We start from the raw sequence: 24,625 nt of genomic DNA, 5'->3' as shown, positions 1-24,625 counted from the left end.
TTCTTCCAGAAAAGGTGGATAATTTATTAAATAAATTTTCCATTTAATGAGTTTTTTTTATCAGTAATAACATATTTTTGACATTCTATAAAAAAATTTGTCATAAAGAAAAATCCATTATATGGAACTTCATAATATGGAAGTTAACATTATTTGTTATCTACAAATTTAAAACTATTATTTTTAACTATAATAATCAGAAAAATTGATAAAATGATAAATATAAATAAAAATATTCTGACAAAACTTTAATAATTAAAAAACAAAAATACTCAATTAATTTTTAAAATTTTGTATTTGGTCATTATAGACTTTGTATAGAAAAAAAATTTTTAATATTATTTCTAAAAACAGAAAAAACCTTGAAATCTTTTTTAGTTTTATAAATTTTGCACATTTTATAATTCTGTTACCAAGAAAATTTAAATTTATAAAATAAGTCATAAACACACGTTCCTTGAAATACGCATACTCATCTCACCTTATTACTTTTATTTATTATAAAAATAATTTTGTTATATGACAAAAATACAGTTTAGGCTATTGGATGAGAAATAAACTGATGGAAACTGCATTATACATTATTACTGATAAAATATATATATTAAAAAAGAAAAATGTTTTGTTTTACCTCAATTAATCTCATTCCTGGTTTCAATCTTCCATCTCTTGCAGCAGCACCATTACTATTTATCTGAAAATTTAACATTATGTAAAATATATTTGAATATTTTCTTCATATTTCTTCACTTAAACTACATTACTAGAGGAAATTGTTAAAATTTTATAAAATTTAGTTATAACTATTTTTATGAAAAAGAAATTCAAACTGGAAAAATAATCAAACAATATCATGCACACAACCGTTTAACTTTCCAGCACAAATTTAATAATTGGACAAATGTTTTTTTTAAGCTGCTTTACAGATCAACTTCAGGTCTACCTATACATTAATTTTTTTTTTTGTTCTATTTCTGGAACATTTGAATATTGAAACCTGAAGTTGATCTGTAAAGCAGCTTGAAAATATCTGTCCAATTATAAATTGCATTATAAACCTACTGACCAGTGTCAGTAACACATAGACATTGTATGAATATGTTACCGATACCAGTCAGTAGCTTTAAAGTGTGATTTATGTCATCCAGTGTAACATGTTCTTTTTCATTTACTCAATTATTAAATTTGTGCTGGAAAGTGAAAAAGTTATTTGTATGATATTGTATAACTATTTTTTTTCTATAAACATAATATATGGTATAGAAGAGACAAGTTTATTTTATATATTATTCTTGTTCTTATGTGAGGATCCAGAGGCTATGTTTTTTATATAATTTTAGTGACAATATATATTTAGAAACTTCCCCTTTTACCGTCCGTTTTCCTGCCAGACTTAACTGTCAACAAGTCTTCCCCTCACAATGATTTGCGAAATTATCGCAATTATGTGAGAAAGTTGACACAAATTTTTTCTAAAGGAAAAATTTAAAACAATAAAAAAAAATACGAAACCTTGAATCAACTTTGTCTACCTTTCATTGGTCAGCTATGACACCTTTGACGTATCATCACTACCAAACAAATGGTCACATGATCAGATTCCCACACTAAATTCCTTTATAACACAAGTGCACCCATAGTTGGGGTTGCACTGGAATAGATTTAACTTGTGAATTTTTTCCCCTGGACACCCCATCCAGATATGGCCACCCGGACTAGATTGATCCACAATTGGTTTGTGACCATCAAACAAACAGGATCTGAAACAATTGAGTTACAAGGTATTATACTTTAGATTGTAAACTCTCTCTCTCTTGATTGAATATAGCCTAGGCCAGTGTTTCTCAACCTCTAATGAATAGTCACCCCCTTCAACATAGTATCGCCCCCTTCACTACAAAATTCTGATGCCGAGGGACAGGGCTAACGCCAAATTTGTACTGCATTGAATAGACTTGTGACTAGTATAATGTTATTTAGTATAATAAATTCAGTGGCTGAAAACGTTCGACATGTATTTTTTTATGTTTATTTGCTGGAAATTTTGAATTTAGGTGTGATTTGTGAATGTTATTTGTTTAATTATCGTACGATATAACAAATAAAATATCTAAGTATTCTTAATATAATGTTTTACTATATCACCCAGAAAATTGTTTTTCATCCCCAAAATATAAATTGTTACTAATCGCCCCCTTCAACATGGAAAAACGCCCACATGGGGGCGATATCGCCCCCATTGAGAAACACTGGCCTAGGCCAACATTTCTATATAGCCTAGATCATTGACTCCANTTTTTTGATGTTTATTTGCTGGAAATTTTGAATTTAGGTGTGATTTGTGAATGTTATTTGTTTAATTATCGTACGATATAACAAATAAAATATCTAAGTATTCTTAATATAATGTTTTACTATATCACCCAGAAAATTGTTTTTCGCCCCCCAAAATATAAAGTGTTACTAATCGCCCCCTCAACATGGAAAAACGCCCACATGGGGGCGATATCGCCCCCATTGAGAAACACTGGCCTAGGCCAACATTTCTATATAGCCTAGATCATTGACTCCATTGATATTGGCTCAAATACGTGTGCTTGGGAATGCATACAACTAATTGTAATCTGTATATAATGTATCCTATGCTTTATTTTTGCATATTAAATTCTTTAGTTTAGATAACTTGTCCCAGTCTTTTGTTGGAGAACGGTCACCCCACTCACCAAATAGTCTCCTTATTCCACCTTTAATTACAAATTGCAAGTTAGGACACGATAAATTCAATCCTAACTGGTGTCAGTCCTGACAGGAGAGAGAAATTTTAGGAATTTTTCTACCTCCAACCATAACAAACAGAAACAGCCATCCAGTGACAATTGAGCGGCCTTTACCAGGTTGTTGCCGATCAAAGGGGGTTTAAGCCAATATCAATCGACCCCCCTGGCTTATCATACTTGTAATATTCTTTGCACAACTTCTCATAAAACTGTAGCTTTACCCAAAAATTTTAAAAATTTTCTAAATAATCATACCATTCACTTTTATAGATGAATTTTTATCTGTAGAATTTTGATTAAGAAAATATAATTTTAAGAGAAGTTTTGGAATTTAAGAAGTATTGTGTGTATGTGTTTTCTTTTTAAATAAACAAGATTCTAGTATAAAATAATTTCTGATTAAAAAAAAGTAATGTTTTAAAGACAGTAAAATAATTTATTATTTAATTATGTATTTTTTCAAGTAGCAACAGATGAAATAAAGTTTTTAATTTTTTATTAGAAACAGTGATCCTCAATGAACATTGGTGACAAATTTATATAAAATTTATCCATGCAGTTTATCATTATTTGTAATAATACAAATGCAGTCATACTGTAATTAAAATTGCTAATGTTATTAAGCTTACATGTAAAAAATGCTTTAATGGAGCTTAGTACAAAGAAAACAATAGAAGTATGACCATTCTAGTAATCTGTTACTTATGATGAGCAAAAGCTCAAGTGCCAGAACCATCTCTCAGTTTTTCTTTAAAAGCTCCATTAAAGTAATTCTTGCATTTATTAATCATGTGAATTTATCTTTGTGTGATTAAGTATCGTTAATTGCATAAATCTAATCATAATATAAATATTTGAGGACTTTGCTATATTAATTTAAGGGGAGTTTTGAAAGTTTTTTTTTTTTTTGAATTTTTGGAATGTATTTTAAGTCCCCAAATTTTTTCAAATTTTTTGCCCGCACGAAAAAATTTTATCGCGATTATAATTAGCCTTTGATCAGGCTCAATTAAGGCTTAATTGTTTTTTAATGGGAGTTTTTTATCAAATTTATTTCATGGTTCCTAAGTTGCAGTGCACGGATTTTCCTTCGGTAAAGTTATTTAAAGCTAGTTTCTGATATCAAAAACGACCTCCGATAGTTTTTAAATTTTTTTTAATTAATATATTTTATTTTATATAAATTTAATTAATTAGGGGGGTTGGAAATCGCAATAAAATTTTTAATTTTTTAAAAATATAGGCCTAGTTAATAGTCACCCTACTTTAAACCCTTGTCCTCCCAAGACGTCTATGAGAATGCCTCGAGAAATTCGACTCCAGCTGTTATCAAGGTCATCCAGCTGTGTAAACAATGACTCATCAGTGTCAAATTTCACAGAAAGGCGAGACAAAGGAAAATAAAATTTGAAGCTTTTTCTTCAAAATTAATGCATTTCTTTCGTTTTTTTTTCAGTTTTAAGTATTTTTTATGCTTAATTACATTATAATTAAAAACAGGTGGGCGTTAAGAGGTTAATCTTAAGTATAAATTTGCAACAATTTTAATCATTTGAATCTGTCTTTGAGGAATAAAACATTTAATTTTAAAAATGTGTTATATGTATTTTACAAATATTAACACCTTAGAAATGAAACTGTAACATATGATGATGGCATAATTTAATTACAAAAAAGTTAAACTTAGAAAACAAAGAAAATATCCAATCAATAAAGACAAAACAAAATCTCAAATCTATTATTGGATTATTAAAATAACTTTATAGTTATTTACTCGAGAAATGAAAACGCCTTCATCATCTTTATCGAAGGGATTTCCAGGATGACCTCTTGTTCCTCCTTTAATATTCATTCCCAATTTCTCGCCATTCTTTTTCTCTATTGTTAATTCCTATGTAAAGTTTTATAATAAACATTATTTTAAATCTTAAGCAATAACGACTTTTTATCTAATAAATAAACTGTTTTAAATTTACCTGCCAACCTTGAGGTAGGGGATCGTGACTGACGGTTAGAGTCATCTCATATATCGGAGAAAGTAGAGCCATTACAGCTTCTGTATGTGTGGCTGCCTGAATATCAGTGCCATTTACCTAAATAAAATACAAGCAAATTTTATAGCAAGTTTTTAGATAAATTCTGTTACATTTAAATTAGTAGTTACTTTTATAATCCTGTCTCCGACTTTTAATTTCCCTGTTTTTGCAGCAGCACCATCTGGGACGATCTGTTTAAAAAAATCGTCACATATTAATAAAAATAATTTTATTCAAAATAAAGCTTGTTTCATTTTAGCATTTTCAATGCATTTTGACAATAAAAATATGATATTATTGAATTATATCACTTTTATTCTTGTAATAATTATTGCCTACCCGAACATTATTATTGTATATTTACAATATATACATATAATAATTATAATATATAATTATATATATACAAATATATACATATAATTATATTATATATATTTTATCCTTCTGATCTGCAGACACTAAAAGGACCTTTTTCCATATTCACTGTGGGTTTTCGAGATCCATAATGGAGATAACCAGATGTTGATAAAAAAGATCTGACATACCTGAATCAAATCACAAAGACTTCAGAGGTGTCAACCCAAACTTTAATCAAGGTCTTTCAGAACAATAGGCTAACACAATGGTTCCCATAGTGTGTACTGTGACACCCTAGGAAGCCACGGTTTCCTCACAGAGGTGCTGTGAAATATTATAAAATTTTCATAATTTTACTTCTACTTTCAATTCAATGTGATAAGATGGGACAGCTAGCAGACCTGATGTAAATCATTAACTCAGTAATAAAGGTGACACATAGAATCACAAAATGTAAAAAGCCTCATATCATCACAGAAAAACTCATTCTACCGGCTGCTGTAGATATGGTGAACATTATGATCAATGGGCCTGATGGGTAGTAGCTTTCAAAAGTGGTTTTGTCCAATAACACTATCAGCCACAGAATACAGCACATAGCAAAGGACATCCAATGTTCAGTAATTGAAAAATAGAAGGGAAGAAAATTGGGTTGCAGCTGGATGAGGACACAGATAATAATAATGGTGCTCACTTGATTTGTTATGTACAGTTTATAAATAATAATAACATTGTAAAAGACTTTCTCTTCTGTAAAAGTATCACTGCTAGTGCTAAAGCTCACAACTTGTTCAAGATCCTTGATATTTTTATTTCCAAAAATAATTTGGAGTGGAGCAAATGCATTGGTATCTTTACTGATGGTGCTCATTCTATGTCTGGATGTTATAGAGGATTGCAAGCACTTTTTTGAAGAAAACACCCTGATGCATTGTGGACCCATTGCGTTATTCACAGGGAAGCACATGCATCAAAATATCTGCATTGAACCAGAATATGTAGTTCAAGTAGTAAACTTTATAAAAACGGCCACTGAAGGCAAGATTTTTCAAAAAACTATGTGAGGATATGGGATCCAAGCATATGTCTTTCTTGTACTACAGCATTTCGAGAAACATTACCATGAGAGAGCAATGGCTCTCTCGAGGTAATGTTTTGTCTCGTATGTTTGAACTGCAACAGGACATCTATATTTTTCTTAAAGAGGAAGATCACAAGTATGCCGAAAATTTTGTGATTGAAGATTTTTTGGTAAAACTAGCATACTTATGTGATATTTTTGAAAAGCTGAATGTTCTGAATCTCTCCCCACAGGGAAGCAACATGAACCTTTTAAAGTCAATTGAAAAAATTTCAGCTTTTATAAAGAAAATTAAAACTATGGAAAAGAAAAATAAATGAAGACAGAGGAAAGGATGATTCCCCTTGTTGCAACAGTGTTTGACTTCCAATGGAGTTGACTTCTCTCAAGATAGGAACTCTATTTTTTAAGAACATTTATCACAGCTTATCACCTGGTTTTATATTTTCAAAATGATAATATCAAAAAATTTGCATGGATTCAAGATCCATTTAATGCCAGATCTCCATCTAAATTTACTGCTGCAGAAGAAGAGAATCTTATCGAGTTGTCTTATGACAATACGTTGAAAACAAAATTTAGCAGCCTAGAATTAACTGAACTTTGGATATCGGTAAAAGATGAATATCCCTTCTGAGTGGTACAGCTCAGAGAATCTTAATTTCATCTGCAACTTCTTACTTGTGCAAAACTGAGTTTGTCACTGTGATAAAAACTAAGCATTGCACAAAAATCAATGTGGAAAAGGAAATGAGAGTGGCTGTGACCAGACTGATTCCAAGGCTTGAGAAAATGTACAGTGATCAACAGACTCATCCATCCCACTAATTATAATTGAATTGTTCAATTACTTTTTTTTTACCTTAAATATATGTTTGTTTATTTTTTATTTAACATCCTAACTCTTTTAATTTAAAAGATATTGGCTATTTTGCTATTTCACAAATTGTACTTGCTAGGATTTGACATAGGGCACCTTGGGAAAATCTGAATTTAGCAAGGGTGCTGAGAATCAAAAAGTTTGGGAACCACTGGGCTAACATATTTATGCTGTGCATCCATCTTAATTATTATTTTGCTATTTAAAATTTTTATTTGCTAATACTTAAAGCCAGGCTTAAAAGTACAGTATTGTTAATTCTAAGCTATTTTTCTTGTTCCACTGTTGTATATAATATACTAACTTTGAATATAAAAAAGGTTCCAACCCAAAAATATTTAATTAAATGAAGATTAAGAACTAATGTTACATCTTAGAAAAATATAAATGCATATACATCTATATACAGTAGACACCCATATAACATGGTAGATATGTTCTGTTTTATATGAATTCCGTGTTTTATCAGTCACTTAAATACATGAGCCAATCACAGCCCGGCATGTGCGCAGTTTAGTGGCTACGACTGTTTGAAAGGTTTTCTTCCATAAAATTAATAAATTCTAGACTAATTTGATTTAACATTTCCAAATCATGTATAATTTTTGGGAATAATCCATATAAACTATGCTATAAACAAAAAATTGTAGGATTACTTATTGAGTATGCACCATTCAATGACGTCATTGCTTAAGCTTGTTTTCATCACGGAGCAGTGCATCGAATGGCGGGCGTGTGTGTTTTAATAAGTTATTTTTCTACGAAAAATTCGCTGAACTTTGAATACATCATTAATATAAATATAATTTTTATGGCCATTAAATAATAAATGGTTTTTAGTAAGTCCGCTGCTCGTTTAAACTCAATGGTTTGTGCAATATCTGCTATTGATCTAGATTCGACCAATCCTGTCGCGACACGAGTCAGTGATGACGTTCTACCCGTATTATACGAATCTCTTTTAGCATGTTTACACGAATACAATCGCAATTTTTTCACCATAAATCCATATTATACAAACCCATGTTATAGGGGGTTCTACTGTATAAATATACTATAATATGCATTGACCTAATAAAAGGTATATAATGATAAAATATATGAAAACAAACTGCAACAAAATAAATTAAAAACTATGAATTTAAATAAAATAAAATATATTATTTTAAAATGATGGTCATATTTATGAATGACCATTAAAAGTTAAATTTTATAATTGCTAAAAATTTTCTACATGGAATATCTAAACTTAAATAAAGTTATAATGGAATTTTTACCTTAGATATAAATATGCCTGGTTGATTCTTCCCAAAAGGCAAAGAAGAATGATCAACTCCACCAATAATACTAAATCCTAAAGGCCCACCGGCTTTGACTAGTTTTATTTCCTGAAAATAAAATATTTGTATATTCAAAAATCAACTTTTCAAAAACTATATTTTTCAGTCTATAGATTTGAATTGATCAATTTTCACAAATAAAAATAAATTACTACATTATAAATTAAATTATAATGTATGGTATGACTCACTCCATCTGATTTATTAAGAAAGTTGGGGTAAAAAATGTTTTGCTAAATTTTATCCAAAACAATTATTTTCTTTCTTTTAATTCATTCAAATGACATATTCTCTTATCTCAAATAGTTTATTTATTTCTTTATTAACTTTGATGAATTCATTGTCTTATAAAATGCACTCTGAAATTCATTATATAAATACTAAATAAAAGCATAATAAGAATAAATGTATAATGGCCAAAAAGAGATTTGAGAAATTAGAAGATGCTTTCAGAGCTCTCTGTATGTTTTTTTCTCTTTAAACAACAATTATACAAAACAATATACAACACAGCACTTAAACTATAATCAACAAATCTTAAAAACCAAATACTGTCATTTTTAAATTAATTAAAAACCTACTAATGTGAGGTAGGAATAAGGATTTATCACACCAGTGATAATAAGCACAAACACCCAGGTATCAATGGAATACATTTAATAAAACGAGAACGGGTGTACATTAAAAACAATTAAATTAACAATTGACATGAAATAACCAAAATGCATTTCGGACTATCGGAATAGTCCCTCTTCAGTTGGTATACATATATAAAAAGGTCAGATACTTAAAATTATACAAGACACCAACCGTTATAAAGGTATGATCATTAAGCAATAAATGGGTGTAGAGAAGACAGGCTTAAGGTGGCTTCATTATGTTACATGGTAGCTTGACATAAGAGTTACTATTATAAACAGTATTAAAATTAGTGGAATAATAAGGTAATTGTTTTACAAAATAAGTTATATCTACATACCATAACAGTAGTAAGATGGAGTTTGAAGGTGGCATTGCTACAAGATGCAGAGCAGTTATGAGGGAGGTGTGTTACAGGCAACATCTGGAGAACAAGTGGTGACTAACATCTTAATGGCCAACCTTCATTACATCACTTCCTAACCAGATGTTAGTATTAAGACTATGGACTTATTAAGACTTACTATTCCACTAATTTTAATACAGTTTATAATGTGAACTGTGAAATGTATAATGTTACACTGTGAACATGACATATTGAAACGCCCTATCTTATGTGAAGAGCACTAATTGGCAGCTACAGATTAAATTATGAATCATCAAGCTGTGTGACATCTAGGGTTTCTGAAACGGGATCCCGGCTGTTTTTTTACCCCGGGAAATNGACCGAGAAATAAGAAACCCTAGTGACATCAAATTTATTATATAAAGAATTATTTTTAAATAAATTTTATCATGATTATACATTTTAATCTATAAAAAGTGAAACACATTTGACTTTTCATATGCTGTTAACAAATCAAACAATATTTTCTAATGACAATATCTTGAGATCTTACTGTATTTTCATGGATTGTCCAGCATATCAGTCTTATCTGGGGGAGACCATAAAATCAGATATTTTCATATGGTAAAAACTGGCATGCCAGTTTATCCTGGGAAACACCAGAATGCCGGTTTAAGTGAGGTTATACATCCCTCTCTGGAAGGCATATAAAAACAAAAACAAATGAATTTTTATTCTAAAACTGTCAGCATTACATCAAAAACTATGATTATATGTTTAATTTCTTCATTTTGTCTTCTTCCTAATGACATAAAATACTCATGGAATGGTAAAAGTGCTTTTTTTTTTGTTTATTTTATTGTAATTTATTCAAACAGATAAAAATAAACATATTAAATTTCAAACTGTTGAATAATTCTTCTTCAGGTGAAATATACCAAATAACTAACGGAACACAAAATTAGAACGTGAATATTCAAATTAAATTAAACATACGCCTAATGAAAGTTGTTGTGAAGGGCATGCACATTTCGTGCATAGATAATGGCCATTAAAGGTCGGTGTCCATAAACTTTATTATTCACAGGATGCACTGATAACAGGTTCCAGACAAGGTGTTGAGTTACATTCCCAGTGTTAATGCGTTGTTGATGCTTAATATTAAATTTCAGAAATTTCCATTTGCGTGACATTTGAGAAAAAGGTGTTATTTTTAAGGTCAGGGTAAATAATCAGTGCAGCCCATACTGACTTACTACTACTACTACTACCACTACTACTACCACTACTACTACCACTAAGCTGTTAACTATTTAGTTGTCTTGTAAATGTTATAAACTTCCTGATCTTAAGTCAGTCAAATTACAATATTGTTATTTTATTGTACTCAAAAGAATGTTTTCTTTAGCATTTAATTAACAACTAGTTTTGTTAGATCTGATTAATTTTATTTTTTATTCACCAGTTTAATGGGCATGCTTGGTAACCTGGGGTTTCCGACATGCTGGTCTTCCTGGTTATATGCAGCACGCCAGTCAATCTGCAAAAATACAGTAAATGTCGACACAAATGCACTATCCAAATTCTGTAGGAAGGTATGACCTTTCCTTCATATCTATATGTTCTGATCTCTAAATTAAACGTTATTCATATTCATAAACAGTGGCAGATCCAGGAGTACCCAAAGTGGGTTAACTCAAAAATTTTAAATATTTGAATAATTATAAAAACCTTTTTATTAATATATGCAAGACAATTGTATTGTGGAAGGTCCAATAAATCATACTTGTCAACAAATATTTTAAAAACACTTTGAAGTTTGAATTTTTCCAATAGCCCCCTGGAATCTATTGTTCATAAAAACTAATCAAGTAATAACAACTCAAAGCCCAAGAAATATACTATAAATCACCAAATGATCACCTTAATATTGGGCTTTAATTATAGCCCGATATTAAGGCGATCATTTGGTGATTTAAACTAATCAAGTTTCATAATTAAAAATGGAATTAAATTAAATATATTATTTTAAAACTTTTAATGGTCATCTTTATGGATGATCATTAAAAGTTAAACTTTAACTTTATAGTTGCTAAAAAATCAAAAATTTAATAAACAAAAATAAAAATACAAAATTGAATTCTCACACTATAATCATGGAAGTCGCGGAGAGAGAGATTACATTTCCAGTTAAAACATACTACCTCAATATATGTATATATTCTTCTGTATTTCAGATTCTGTGTGAATGTTCTTATCTTTGGTTAGTTCTTCAGCTGCACTTCAATAAACATTTTCTTCTATTTAGAAACTTAGAAATAAATTTTGTATGAACTATGGGAGTTGAATATGGGCGTTAGCCATGGGGAGATGATATGGAATATGTCCTTCTCCTATGGAATTTCGTGGCATACTCCCTGAATGATACTAAAGAATCCCCTTTCTTGATGATTTTCTCCAATGAGAGAATTGTATTATTCCCACATGTTTAGGAAGAGTGAGGAGTTTACAGAGGGGTAACTGGACTGTATGTGACTCAAAATTTGTGAAGATATGGGAAAACAAAAAGGATGTAGAACTTTCGTTGAGAAGGAAGTGAATTTTACCAGTTTCCTTCGTTTTTAACTTAAAATTCTTTCATTTAAATCAGAAATATTATTTCTAACATTTATGGATTTGACATCAAATTTCAATTAATTAGGGGAGTTTGTCACAAAAGTGGGTTCAGAATATCACACTATCATGTGTCAGATTTGTAACAGTTAACGAGATACTGTGCATCTTTCCGACTGGTAGATTGATTGTAGCTGTCTCATTTCCTGGCTGACATGAAACTGGGATCTAATCCTCTCGTATTTTTGCTTATGGGATTGGATGAAGGGTTAGGTTTACCGGTAATACAAACGTGAATACCTATCAGGAACTACTCACTTGCATCAGAAATGCTATTATCCTAATTGAGGAATACCAGAATAACCTCTGATGAGCAATTTATCATGTTTCGACATGGGTCAACAAGTGCATCGGTGAGGGTGCTGACATTTTCAAACCAGTATTAGATAATATGTAGTGTTATTCACACTGGAGCATGTTTCCAATATCATGATAAGCACAAGTCTTTATGTATGTTTTACTTGCAATATATCAGTAATCATTACAAATTTGACATGTTCATAATGATTCTAAACAAAAAGTTCATATCATCTTCCAGAATATTGCAGATTCCTTTTGAATCACTCTGTACAGTTCAGTTTGATAATACAATAGGATGTTGATTATCAAAATTAATTTGTGACATATATAGTTTGCATAATTGAAAATTTGGAGACATGGACTAAGGAAAGAAAACAACCTTGTATACAAGGCAATTTTCTTCTCTGATTGTCTTTTTTTCAATAAATTACTTATTTTCACTTTGACTGCCATCATCAGATAATATATCTTTTATTTATTTGACTCTACAAATATTTTAGCATCTCAAAAACCAGAAAAAGTCTAAAAATAAAACTGAACATAACACTAATCACTGGCATGTGACGACTGGCTAGAAACATACTACGACAGTCAGCAAAAATGACTAAGTGGGCCATTAGCTTGACAAAAGAGGAGGCATGCATCAAAAACCGAGATGGCATTTCCAAGGGGTGATTTTCCTAATTGATAATTCAGATGATCAGAGTTTTCCTTACATAAAAACATTGTTTAGTTCCCAAATTCTGTTGCTGTCATAATATGTACAATTAAGAGCTGAAAGAACATACTTTCAAATCTCAATTACAAGGTTTGATGTGCCTGCTATATTCTTAATTGTACAGGATGAACCAAAAGAAGGTGGACAGTAGGTGGAATAGGGTTTGTATTAGGGTTATACTATAACAATGGTATATATTTAACTTGGTTATGGTTAAAAAATTACATCAGAGATGCCTTTCAAGAAATTAATACACAAAAATACTTGTGAAAAAATGTTCATTGAAGCGTGAAATAGTGAATGTAAACTTCAAAGCTGTGTAAATTATGATGGAAGACAGTTTGAGCATCTGTGTTGATAAAATTGTATTGTATTAGTAAATATAATTGTATATGTAATCTCAAAATTTATATGTATATTTAATCTCAATAAATGTTATCATTTACTGTCCACCTTCTTTTGGTTCACCCTGTACAATACAAATAGTCAAATTTTAAATTAAAGTATGAGAATGCAGCAGTTAAGATTCAGTTAATATGATAATTAACTCAAATATCTGGTCTTCAATATATTCTGGTATTCAATATATGAAATATTGAATTTTTGACTACATTAAATTTGATATACAATTTAACAAATTTTTTTATTTAACTTTTTTTTTTTTTTTTTTTTTTATTTAACTTTTTTTTTAGTAAAGTAATGAACTTAGGTTTATGACTACTGTATAAACAAACAAAAGATTCATTTAGAAATTTACTGGTTAATTTTAACCATTACATCAATTATATTTGATTGTTATAACAACTTTAATATACAGTAGAGTCCCATACAATGCGGGGATTCGTTACGCATTATAGGAAATCGCGTTATCAAAACCTGCATTATCACACAATTTATGAAAGTTTAAACCTTAGTTGAAAAAAAAAATGTATACCTCTGATCGAAAAAATTCGAGGGTGTTGCTTGCTTTATTTACACATTGTACAGGACTCTACTATATAGTAGAACCCAAACTGTCTGAAGTAATGCAAACCGATTCTACCTCAAATAATCGAAAACTCAAATAAAACAGCCATTTTGGATTAAAAATTAACGATATAAAAAATTTATATGGTATCACTTTTAAGTATCTTTTTATATCTTAATGAAATTAAACATACAGTAGAGCATCGATTATCTAACCCCCGATTAACCGTCACATCGGTTAACCGACTGTTCTAGTCGGCAAATTTCAAATGTCCACTAGTGATGTAGCACCATAATATTTGTCTATGTCTTGGCTACTTTAATATTATTTTTGTTAAATTTTTGCATGTTTTAGCTGGCAACACGGCTCGACCATTAAAGGAAAGCCAGTATTTAAATGAGAATTTTCTAATTATGAATGGTTGTTTGTTTTGTGAGCAATAAAATAATTTTAAAATAATTTTTAACGATACAATAGCAACAATTATTATTTTAAAAAAATTTGTTAGGCTAAACATCGATAAAAATTCAGCACGAAGTTGGTTAATAGTGTGAAAACCGAAAGGCCCTGGGTCTAATTTATAATTTTTATTAATAATGTTAAAATATTGTCACCAAATATTACTTCATTTTTGTGAGAAAACTAATGTTTTGGATGTGGGAAAGATAGATAGCAGATGTTACTTCCTTTGAGGAAAGTCCGTACATCCTCTGTTTTTCCCTTATCCGCTAAAAATCTCACTCAGATGGGAACTATCTACCCCTCTTTGATTCCCCTTTCATCCGTTCACATGAACGAGTTTCTAGCAGATGATTGGTCATAAATCCTGAGATATAGGGGAAATTTGTCCAAATTCGAGGAGTTCAGCGACAGATCTGGAAGCGTCCAAACTCCACACATTTTCCTCCTGATGACCAACGCCCTTAGTCGAGTCACTTAGAATAAGTCCAGAGTCGGCACGTAGAAATTATACTTTGATGTTGTGCACATATTGATCTCCCATAAAAAGAAGTAAATGAACTTTATTTTCAAGTGTCCTTTGCCTACAGAGAAGAAGACGAACGACAACTAGAACAGGTTGTATGTTTTATAACGATTTTGTGAGCTCTCTCTCTCGATCGCGCATTGGATAGTATAAGTATAGATATCTTTCGATTTGTATATGATTTGTAGTAGTTCTATCTCTCGTCCATTGATATTTTTGTATGAGTTTATTTTCTTTGTTTTATTAAATTTATTATTTCGTTTTAAATTAAAATGTCTCTTAATTTGACTCCGAATCGGATCTCACTCGCGTGTTTGTCCGCGGAACATAATTGACAAACTGGTGTCAGCCCTGACGAACATCTGGACTTCACAGTTCAGATCTACTAGCGGTTATCGCTCTCCTATGAACTTTTAAGATCGGATCCCTCGATTCGAAACTTTGGAGACAGATTTCGGTTAATCTGTGCCGATTAAGTGTTACAAGAGTACTACTTACTACGTAACCCCGGCTACTCTCACAATAGTGATATACTAATTACATGGGATATCCTAATATACTATACTAGCTGACCCGGCAAACGTTGTTTTGCCATATAAATTATTTCTAGGTAATTTCTAGTGTAGACAAAAAATAACTAACTTATTGTAAGTGTGTAAGGATGTGGTATATGCGTGAAATAGGCATGGAGCGCTGTGAACGATGAGGGAATATAAAAATAACAAATGCCAAACATTATTATTTTTAAGTTATTATAATTTATTCCTTAAAATTATATATCATTAATCAATTACGACAGTAACACTAACAAACAATATCAATTTCTTAATGCTATAGCGTGAACAATATTTTTTGTTAGCCCATCTTTAGCTAACACAAACAAACTGGATGGTTTACCCACTCGAGAGCATGCCACGTATAATTGTCCGTGTGAAAAACATGGTGTGCTCAAATCTAAGCCACAAATAGACATCGTTTGGCCTTGGGATTTGTTGATAGTCATTGCAAATGCCAATCTAATCGGAAACTGAATACGTTTGAATTGAATTGGCACATCTGTAGGTATAATAGGAATCCGTGGTATTAATATATTTTCACCTCGGAACTTGCCATTTAAAATGCTGGCTTCGATAACGTTTTTCATTAATTTTTGAATGACTAATCGCGTACCGTTGCACAGCCGTGGCGGGTTCAAATTACGAAGCAAGATAATCGGAGATCCAACCTTCAATTGTAAATTATGCGGTGGCATGCCTGGCAAATCCAGTGAGTTCAAAAACTCTGTGGGAAAATTTACAGCTTCGCTGGCATCGCAAACTGTATCAATAGATTTGTATGATACCAAGTTCCCTGGCAACAACTGTTGTATCTTCAGATTTAAATTGTCAACGTCTACATTTTTTGCCGCTAAAATTGCTCTTTCTGCAAGCCACTCATGATTTATGTACTGTGTGTGTACATCGGGAAATATTTGTTCAATGAGAGTATCTTGCGAATCAGCGATTGTGCAGAAATCGGTCGGTAATTTTACGTATCCAGTTTCATCTATAGCAACTTTTCCATCACCGATATTTAAGAGTTGTTTTGAGAATGTTTCAGCGGATGGATCTTGAAGCATTTGAACGCGCATATTTACTTTCAGCTGTACTTTTTCAACATTACGCCACAATGGAGATGATTTTAAGCAAGCGTTGATCTCATCAGCGTATGTTGAACGTGGAATGACGGGAAGTGTTTGTCTGAAATCTCCTGAAAGGACCAACAGAGTGCCACCAAATAGTTTGTCGTTGTTTTTAATATCTTTCAATGTCCTGTTCAACGCCTCAAGCGAATGTTTGTGTGCCATAGTACATTCATCCCAGATGATAATTTTACACTGTATCAGCACGGTGGCCATGGACGATTGTTTTTTAATGTTGCATACTGCGTCAGGGTTATTTTGAATATTTAGTGGCAGCTTAAATACTGAATGAGCTGTTCTGCCTCCATCCAATAAAGTTGCCGCAATGCCCGATGATGCAACGGCCAATGCGATGCCATTATTTGATCGTATTTCAGCAAGAATTAGCGAAATAAGGAATGTTTTGCCAGTTCCACCCGGTGCATCCAAAAAGAAGAACCCACCTTGTCCTGCTGAAACTGCGAGCATAATGCGGTCATAAATGGTTCTTTGTTCGTCATTCATTAGTTTAAAAAAAATGTTAAGGGTGAACAACCGTTATCACTTAGGGGTATGAAAAATAGATAGTAGCCGATTCTCAGACCTACTGAATATGCATATAAAATTTGGTAAAAATCGGTAAAGCCGTTTCGGAAGAGTAAGGTAACTAACATTGTGACAGGAGAATTTTATATATAAGATTAATAATGTATTTTTTCATTTTTTTCGGTTATCTGATTTTTTCAGTTATCCGAACAACCTGAGTCCCCAATTGAGTTGGATAATCGATGCTCTACTGTATATAAAAACACACAATTTTTATATCACTTATTATACAGCTAATATGTTCAATAGGAATAAAAATGTGTACTACAGTGTTTACATTTTAATATGAATGGTTTGCTAAACAATAAAATGTAATACTTTTATAATAAATAAATCATTTTATAATACTTGTTACCATTTTAAACTTTCTTTTATGAATTACAGTTTGAATTTATAATTGGATACAAGTCATACAATGTAGTGGATTATGTACTGATTTTGCAATTTATTATGAAGTATTTAAATACAGTAGAACCTCCATTATCCGGACCTCCATTATCCGGATTTTCGATTATCCGGATTGTTCAAAATAAACAAAAATTTTACGAATTTGCTGATTCGCACTTGGCGAATTACGACACTGTTTATGTACGTGATGGAATGCATAACTTTTTTTGTTTCAACAACGTCTCACCTGGCACAGTGGTCGTAAACTCTTAAATATATTTTACGTAGTAATAAAAATATAACTTGACATACGTATTTATAAATAATTTATATTCAAATTACATCATTTCTATGACCAAGGGCGGCGTAAGGCATGGACGACGTGGGCCACCGCCTATGCCTCGCGGTCCGAAGGGCCTCGCGCCTCGAAGGTTTATGCATTACTTAAAAGCCGCGAACGCGACGAAAAAATTTTACTCGTCATAAAACGATAAATAGTTTGTCAAATTTTTATTCATAAAAATGCAGTTTCAACTGCTTTTTATTTTATAAAATCCGTCTTCTTGCGCCACCAGAGGGCCTTTTAAACAATAGGTAGTCTGTTAGCGTTGGTCAGTAGTAGTCCAAATTCAATACGAACGTTTGTTTCTTGAAAATTTGATCACGATTTAAATACAGTATTTACTTTTAATATTACCGATATGTCATCGAAAAGAAAACGTGTTGTATTATCATTAAAAGACAAATTAAAGTATTTGTTTCGATTATCCGGATTTTTCCTTATCCGGACTACCTTCATCCCCAATTAGTCCAAATAATCGAGGTTCTACTGTAGTTTTTTCCTTTGTCCAAAGCCATCAAGAGTACTTTATAAAAATACGAAAAAAATTTGTGCACCAAAACATTTTACTGTAATTATATTTGTACATTTTCTTTGACTAAATTATTATTTTAAAAATAAATTTCTTAAATCTTGTTTAATTTTTCTACTTATATATTTCTAGTTAATTTTCATATCTACTAGTATTAATATGCTTTTGGTTTAGCAATTAGTATCAACAAATATTTGACACTTATACAGTTTAAGATACTTAAAGTTCCATGTGTAATTAAAAAACAAAAGCTGAGACAGTACCTTCTAAATTGCATATTAATGTCATTTTTAGTACCGTTTCAATTTTACTTTAGTTAACACAAAGTTTTGAACTTGTAGATTATAACTGGCACAGGTTACCAACATGAAAATACAATATCTATTTTCCAAATATAATTATTATTAAAACACAGTTAAAATGTTATTAACACATAAATAATGGCAGAAAAAAAAAAAGTTTTTTGACATTCTATATTGTGTTAACCACTTGATCTTTTGTTGAGATCTGGATTTATTTGCAACCAATTGCTAAACAACTACCTGGTATAAATAATTCTATATAAAACAAATAAGATGATCACTTGGAAAATTGTACCCATTTGTGTATTGCATTTGTATAAGTCAATGAACCTGGACAATTTGAATTAGACCAGTCTTGGTAACTAGTTTGTTGTGTCCTTACAAGTTTAATCAAGTTGTCAGCATTTTTGTCTTCTATATGAGTGTTTAAAATGAATAAGCAAATGAAAAATCCCACTATTTGTGAAATATGATCTGTCATTCTATTTGTTAATGCAAAAATAAATATGCAACCATGTGAGATTCATTGTCAAATTGAGGAAGTTTATGAAGATAATGTTATGGAAAAATGAACAGTATGATGATGGTGTTTAAAGTTTAATGTGAAAAAATACAACTTTTATGTCTATGTTGATATATAAACTGGGCATCTGTGATATTACATGTGATTTGCTGCAGTCTGTCAACAAATTTGTCAAATAGTATCAAAGACAGATACTTGGTAAAATCATCACATTTTACCTCAAGAAATAGAAATTTGTGCAAGATAGGTACTATACAAAATATGGGGCTGCAGTGTCTGTTTTGAATTGAATTCAAGGAAAGGAGATAAATATCTGACACACATTGTTACATGGAATAAAACTTGAGTTTCCTTATTTATGCCAAAGAATATATACAAATCAAGTTAACTGAATAACCTTTGTTCAACCAAAGAACTTTCAAGTAAACACTTTCACCTCAAAAATTCATAGAACAACTGTCTTCTAAACCCAAAATGGTCTGCTCTTCATCAAGTTCATATCCGAAGGAGTCACAATAGACACTGAAGTGATTGCAACAGGCTATTAAAATCATGTAAGAGGTCTACTGTCTAGAGATGTTATCCTCCTTCACGGACAATATGCAATCATACATTGCTGAGAAAATAAAATAACTTGAAAGTTTCAAATGGGAAGTTTTGATCCATTTACCTTATTGCCAGACATGCCCTCAATGACTTTCATCTTTTGATGAAGTTGAAGAAATTTTCGGGAAAAATGAACTTTGTGAGTTAAGATAGCAGCCAATATATTTCTGAATGAATTGGCAATGAAGATTATGACAAGGGAATACAAAACTTGTCACATGGCATGACAAAAGCCTAAATGACAAGGAAAAATAGGTTATGATATGTAGATGTAAAATATAAAAATAAAATATTTCAATAAAGTTTTTTGGTTATTTTTTAATTCTAAAATGATACTACTTTCCAAATAATATTATATGCTTAAAAATTAAACAATGTCCTTGTTGGACCTCTGTGGCTCAAGAAATTCATAATAGTAAGAGTAATATTTACAAGTTTAATGTACTTTAATTTTTTACTGTACTATATTAATTACTTTCAATTGATTTTTTCAATAAAATAATTTTTTCTCATCCAGTACGTGTAAATTTTGTTATAACTTTCCTTTAATTTTAACTTATGTTAATTACATAAGAAAATTTCTCTTAATTTTGGATTTTTCTGCATAAGTCAAAAACTTGTTCCATTTGTATGACTATAAATTTATGGAATATATTCTAACAAATTTTAATCTGTTTATACAAAATAATTAGTCTTAATTTACATGTCTTTTTATGTGCACAATTCCAACTTAAATTAAAATTATGATGTACAGTACATTAAAATACATGATATTCAAAAACAATAAATATTATGAACTGACTTACCTCTTGACAAGATGGAAGCACAAGTTGATTATTGGTCACTCTAGTGGTGGTAGTTTCTGTGAATGTTGTCCTAGTAATAACTTCTGTAATTTTTCCCAATTCTTTTGGACAAGGGGGAAAATTGGGACTTAATTGTACATATGGTTCTGGTTGTTGGATAGTTACAGTAACAAGAGGTCCCCGATGCCTCATGGCAGAATCTTCAGACACTGACTGTACAAGAGAATCAAGTGGTGACTTTGACACAACACTAGTCTTTTCGGAAGAACCGACAGGTCTGTATGTCTGGACGGAATTAGATGGTATGGCAACCGGAATGCTATTCACCTGCGAATGTGCCGATGTAGTGGTGGTTTGGTTTTCAAGACTTCCAGTATAGGAACAGTGTTGTGGTCTGTATAAATGACATGCCTCCAAAGAGTTCTGTTGAGAAGAGTTTGTCGTCACGCTCTTGGTCGTCGATAGTGTAGAAGTAGTCGTGGCTGCCGTAGCAGAAGATATAGGTGGATAGTTAGATGTGGTAACTTTCAGCGGATTAGATGTGACTGTGATTGGCTCATTTCTTAAACCAGGTAACTTCGTATAAATGGAATACATTGGCTTCTTATCCGAATATCCGGTGTACGATGGCCTGTTTGCCAAATAGGAATCTGTTGAATAAACTCCAGAATATGGTCTTGGTAATCCGACTGGCTTTGTTTTATTTAACAGTGTTATTCCAGATTCAGATACACTGTCTTTTCTAGCTGGGTTATTTCCCTTGTAGTACAAAAAGAGAAAATATTTTAGCTCTACATTTTAAAATCTCAAGCTCTAATATTTTTTAATTTTTAGTATTTTCTTATATATTTTATAAATAATTATTTACATTTAAGTAAACATCAATAATGAAAGGAACATTTAATTATTAAAATTTTTCTTATAAAAGTAAACAAATTATCATTATACATTAGTCTGTAATAAATTACTAATAATAACTGGTTCGTTATAGTAACATTATCCATACAATAGAAATATCATTTAGCATTATCCATTTACATAATATTAAATCACCTGTATTTCATTTATTTGCCAATAATGGATCTTTTTAATTAAAAAAGTAATTACAACAATAATAAAATAAACAAATATTTAAAAGAATATATAAACTCAAAATCTGTATTTTTTGTATTAAGATAACCAACAAATGAAAACAAATTTTATGCATTATTTCTGATGTGTGAAAATACAAGACAGAGTTAATAAGTAAAGTTAGAACCTTTATTGCTGGAAAATAAAAACACAAATAAACTTAAAATAAGTCATTATTTGATGTAATCCCCACTCTTGTCAATTCACTTTCTGCAGTGGTCCACCAACTTCAAGATGTCATTGCAGAAAAAATTTCTGGGAACATATGCAGTCAAAGTATGCACCACGCCTTCGTGGCACCATTGACAGGGAAATGTTGACCATAGTGTATCTTTTGAGGAGCCAAAGACATGGAAAAGAGTGGAGGACTACAGAGAGGGTGGGAAAGAGTTTCAAATCATAATTTCTTTAGTTGCCTCAGATATGAGGTGTCATTTCATTGTGATAAAAAAAATTACCTCTTTTGGCAACATTCCTTGGAACTCTGTTCTGATTGTAGGTTTCAGTGTTTTTAGAAAGTCTCTCACAACATCTGACTATATTGAATGTACCCCGTTTTCATGATAATGTTCTAGAATAGGACCAAAAATAAAATTGGCATTAAAAAAAAAGGTAAAAAGCACTTTTCTTGCAGAGGAAGTCATTTTGAACTTTTCAGATGAAGGGAAAGATGAATGTCTCCACTCCATACTTTATTGTCTTCTAGCTTGTAATGGTGTCCGATTTCTTGTTGCTCATATCAATTCTCTTTAGAAATTCATCCTCTTCTGCCTTAAACCACTGGAGAAATTTTATGCTCAATTGGACAAAGCTCTTCTTGTGCTCTGTTGCAAGTCATTTGAGCATCTACCTGAAACAAACTTTGTTTGTTTGCTTTAATAAGTTATGGCAACCAGTGGCGTATCGTGGGTGTCAGCCACCCGGGGCAGAGGAAAATTTCGGCCCCCCTTATTTAGGTATTTCAATAAAAGACCTAAATTCAGTTTTGTCACAGAATAAGCAATGAAAAATTCAATGGTAGTGCAGTGACCTGTTTAAAACAGTTCTATTGGATATTAGTGATGTATATGAATGCGAATGAATCATACAAGCAAAAACAAATGTCAACAGGTTTCGCATGAATTCCTCGGATGAAAAAGTTACTAGTTCACCCGGCGAGCCGATTCCCGGACTGTCTGGACGATAGCACTATCGTAGGCATGATGAAAGTATAGATTAGAATGTTTCAAATTTTTACAAGATATTATTATTTATTGTGAAATTTTGCCATCCCCTAAAAAGTGCCGCCCCACTATGGTACGCCACTGACGGCAACACAACACTTGGGTGGTCTGCCTAAGGGGATGCCTTCCGAGAGGTCTTTTTAAGGAAAATTGACCCCTATTCAGGCATTACAAATGTGAAGAAAACCCAGAAAACTCCACGTGGCCAGCTTGTCCTGGTGAGGTGAGAACCCATGACCAAACTTCCGGTGTTCAGGGAATGAAACCACTTGGACACTGGCAGGCCCTTGGAGCATACCTTTCAATAGTTGTGGGCATGGATTATGAAATGAATACAGCCAATGCTGATGTTCATGAAAACAGACACTTCACTTATATTAATGTGCCTATCACCCTTGATAAATTTGTCATCTCAATCAACTGTGCCAGAGTGCTTATGATAACCAGTCTGCCAGGACAGAGCTCTTCATCTATGTTTATTTAGCAGGTTCAAAAGTTTAAGGAAATCATGCAGACATTTGTCCATGACAGATCTAACTAAGTCTAACCCTTCGCCTATCAAAAATCAAACAACAGACCGTTGTTTGATTCCAGCATAATTTGATATGGGTAATGACATTTTGTAAAACATGTAGTGTACACAAGTGCCACCTAGCAAAGATAACTATTGGTACTATACATGAGTACATTACAATATACATTCATTCAATATTAACCTTATATACTACGTTATTTTTCTTTAACAGTGCTGCCACCTTATTTATTGACCTCATACATCAGAAACAATGTATAATAATGATGGCAATTCCTTTATTCTACATAATATATTATAATAATTAGAAATGTGCCATGTTAGATATAATATATAAATCAAGATTATATACCATATTCTCAAGTTAACAAAATAAATAACACTTTTCTATGTTTATTTTCTGTCTTGAATGATATATAATCTTGCTTATCTTAAACAATTCAAATATTATCATTATTACATAAATTAACATCTTCACAAATATAGAATTGAAAATTGTAACAAATTTTATGAGCAGATTTTGAAATTGAACAGAATTCACTGATATAGTTTTATAGTATTTCTAATAATTCTAAAAAATTTGTGTTAGAATTTGAAAATTACATATTGGAAAATCTGAAATTTTGTCATAAACTACTACTAATAAAATTTCATGCAAATTAAAGAAAGCAGATACCGTCCAAAATTGTCTTTCTTGGTATAAAATGATTCAATTAATTTCACAGTTTCATGATGACTAAATAAGTGATGGCTAATACCATAAATGACCAAGTGTCATCACATGACGGCATAAAAAAATCCATCCAATTTTGTAATAAAAAAGTTGTATTGGTTTTTGTAATACACAAAAATTCATTATTTATTATATCTTTTTG

The 24,625-nt window shown here is 31.2% G+C and overlaps 2 protein-coding genes across 8 annotated transcripts in view; both read right to left on the bottom strand.

Annotated features, from left to right (window-relative positions):
- Window positions 1-24,625, bottom strand: part of LOC111632489 (protein lap4-like) — a 164,105-nt gene that overhangs the window by 117,481 nt on the left and 21,999 nt on the right. For all 7 annotated transcript variants that reach the window (XM_023376911.1, XM_023376913.1, XM_023376910.1 and 4 more), the window contains 6 exons: window positions 20,865-21,623; window positions 8,412-8,522; window positions 4,942-5,004; window positions 4,754-4,870; window positions 4,552-4,668; window positions 632-694 (listed from right to left, as the gene is read on the bottom strand). In XM_023376911.1, coding sequence (XP_023232679.1) covers window positions 632-694; window positions 4,552-4,668; window positions 4,754-4,870; window positions 4,942-5,004; window positions 8,412-8,522; window positions 20,865-21,623 — 1,230 coding nt within the window. The remainder of the gene's footprint in view (window positions 1-631; window positions 695-4,551; window positions 4,669-4,753; window positions 4,871-4,941; window positions 5,005-8,411; window positions 8,523-20,864; window positions 21,624-24,625) is intronic.
- Window positions 14,695-17,726, bottom strand: LOC111632490 (ATP-dependent DNA helicase PIF1-like). The gene has a single exon (XM_023376915.1). It carries the CDS (start codon window positions 17,285-17,287, stop codon window positions 15,920-15,922), a length of 1,368 nt encoding a protein of 455 aa, XP_023232683.1. The 5' UTR covers window positions 17,288-17,726; the 3' UTR covers window positions 14,695-15,919.

This window comes from Centruroides sculpturatus, unplaced genomic scaffold (genome assembly GCF_000671375.1).
Source record: "Centruroides sculpturatus isolate CEXI.00-Female unplaced genomic scaffold, Cexi_2.0 scaffold635, whole genome shotgun sequence".
NCBI classification, from domain to species: Eukaryota; Metazoa; Arthropoda; class Arachnida; order Scorpiones; family Buthidae; genus Centruroides; species Centruroides sculpturatus.
This window is presented reverse-complemented; position numbering and strand designations above follow the sequence as displayed.

What these genes read in the sequence shown, in the direction of transcription:
- LOC111632490 (XM_023376915.1), bottom strand. Translation starts at nt 17,287, where the DNA reads ATGAATGACGAACAAAGAACCATTTATGACCGCATTATGCTCGCAGTT.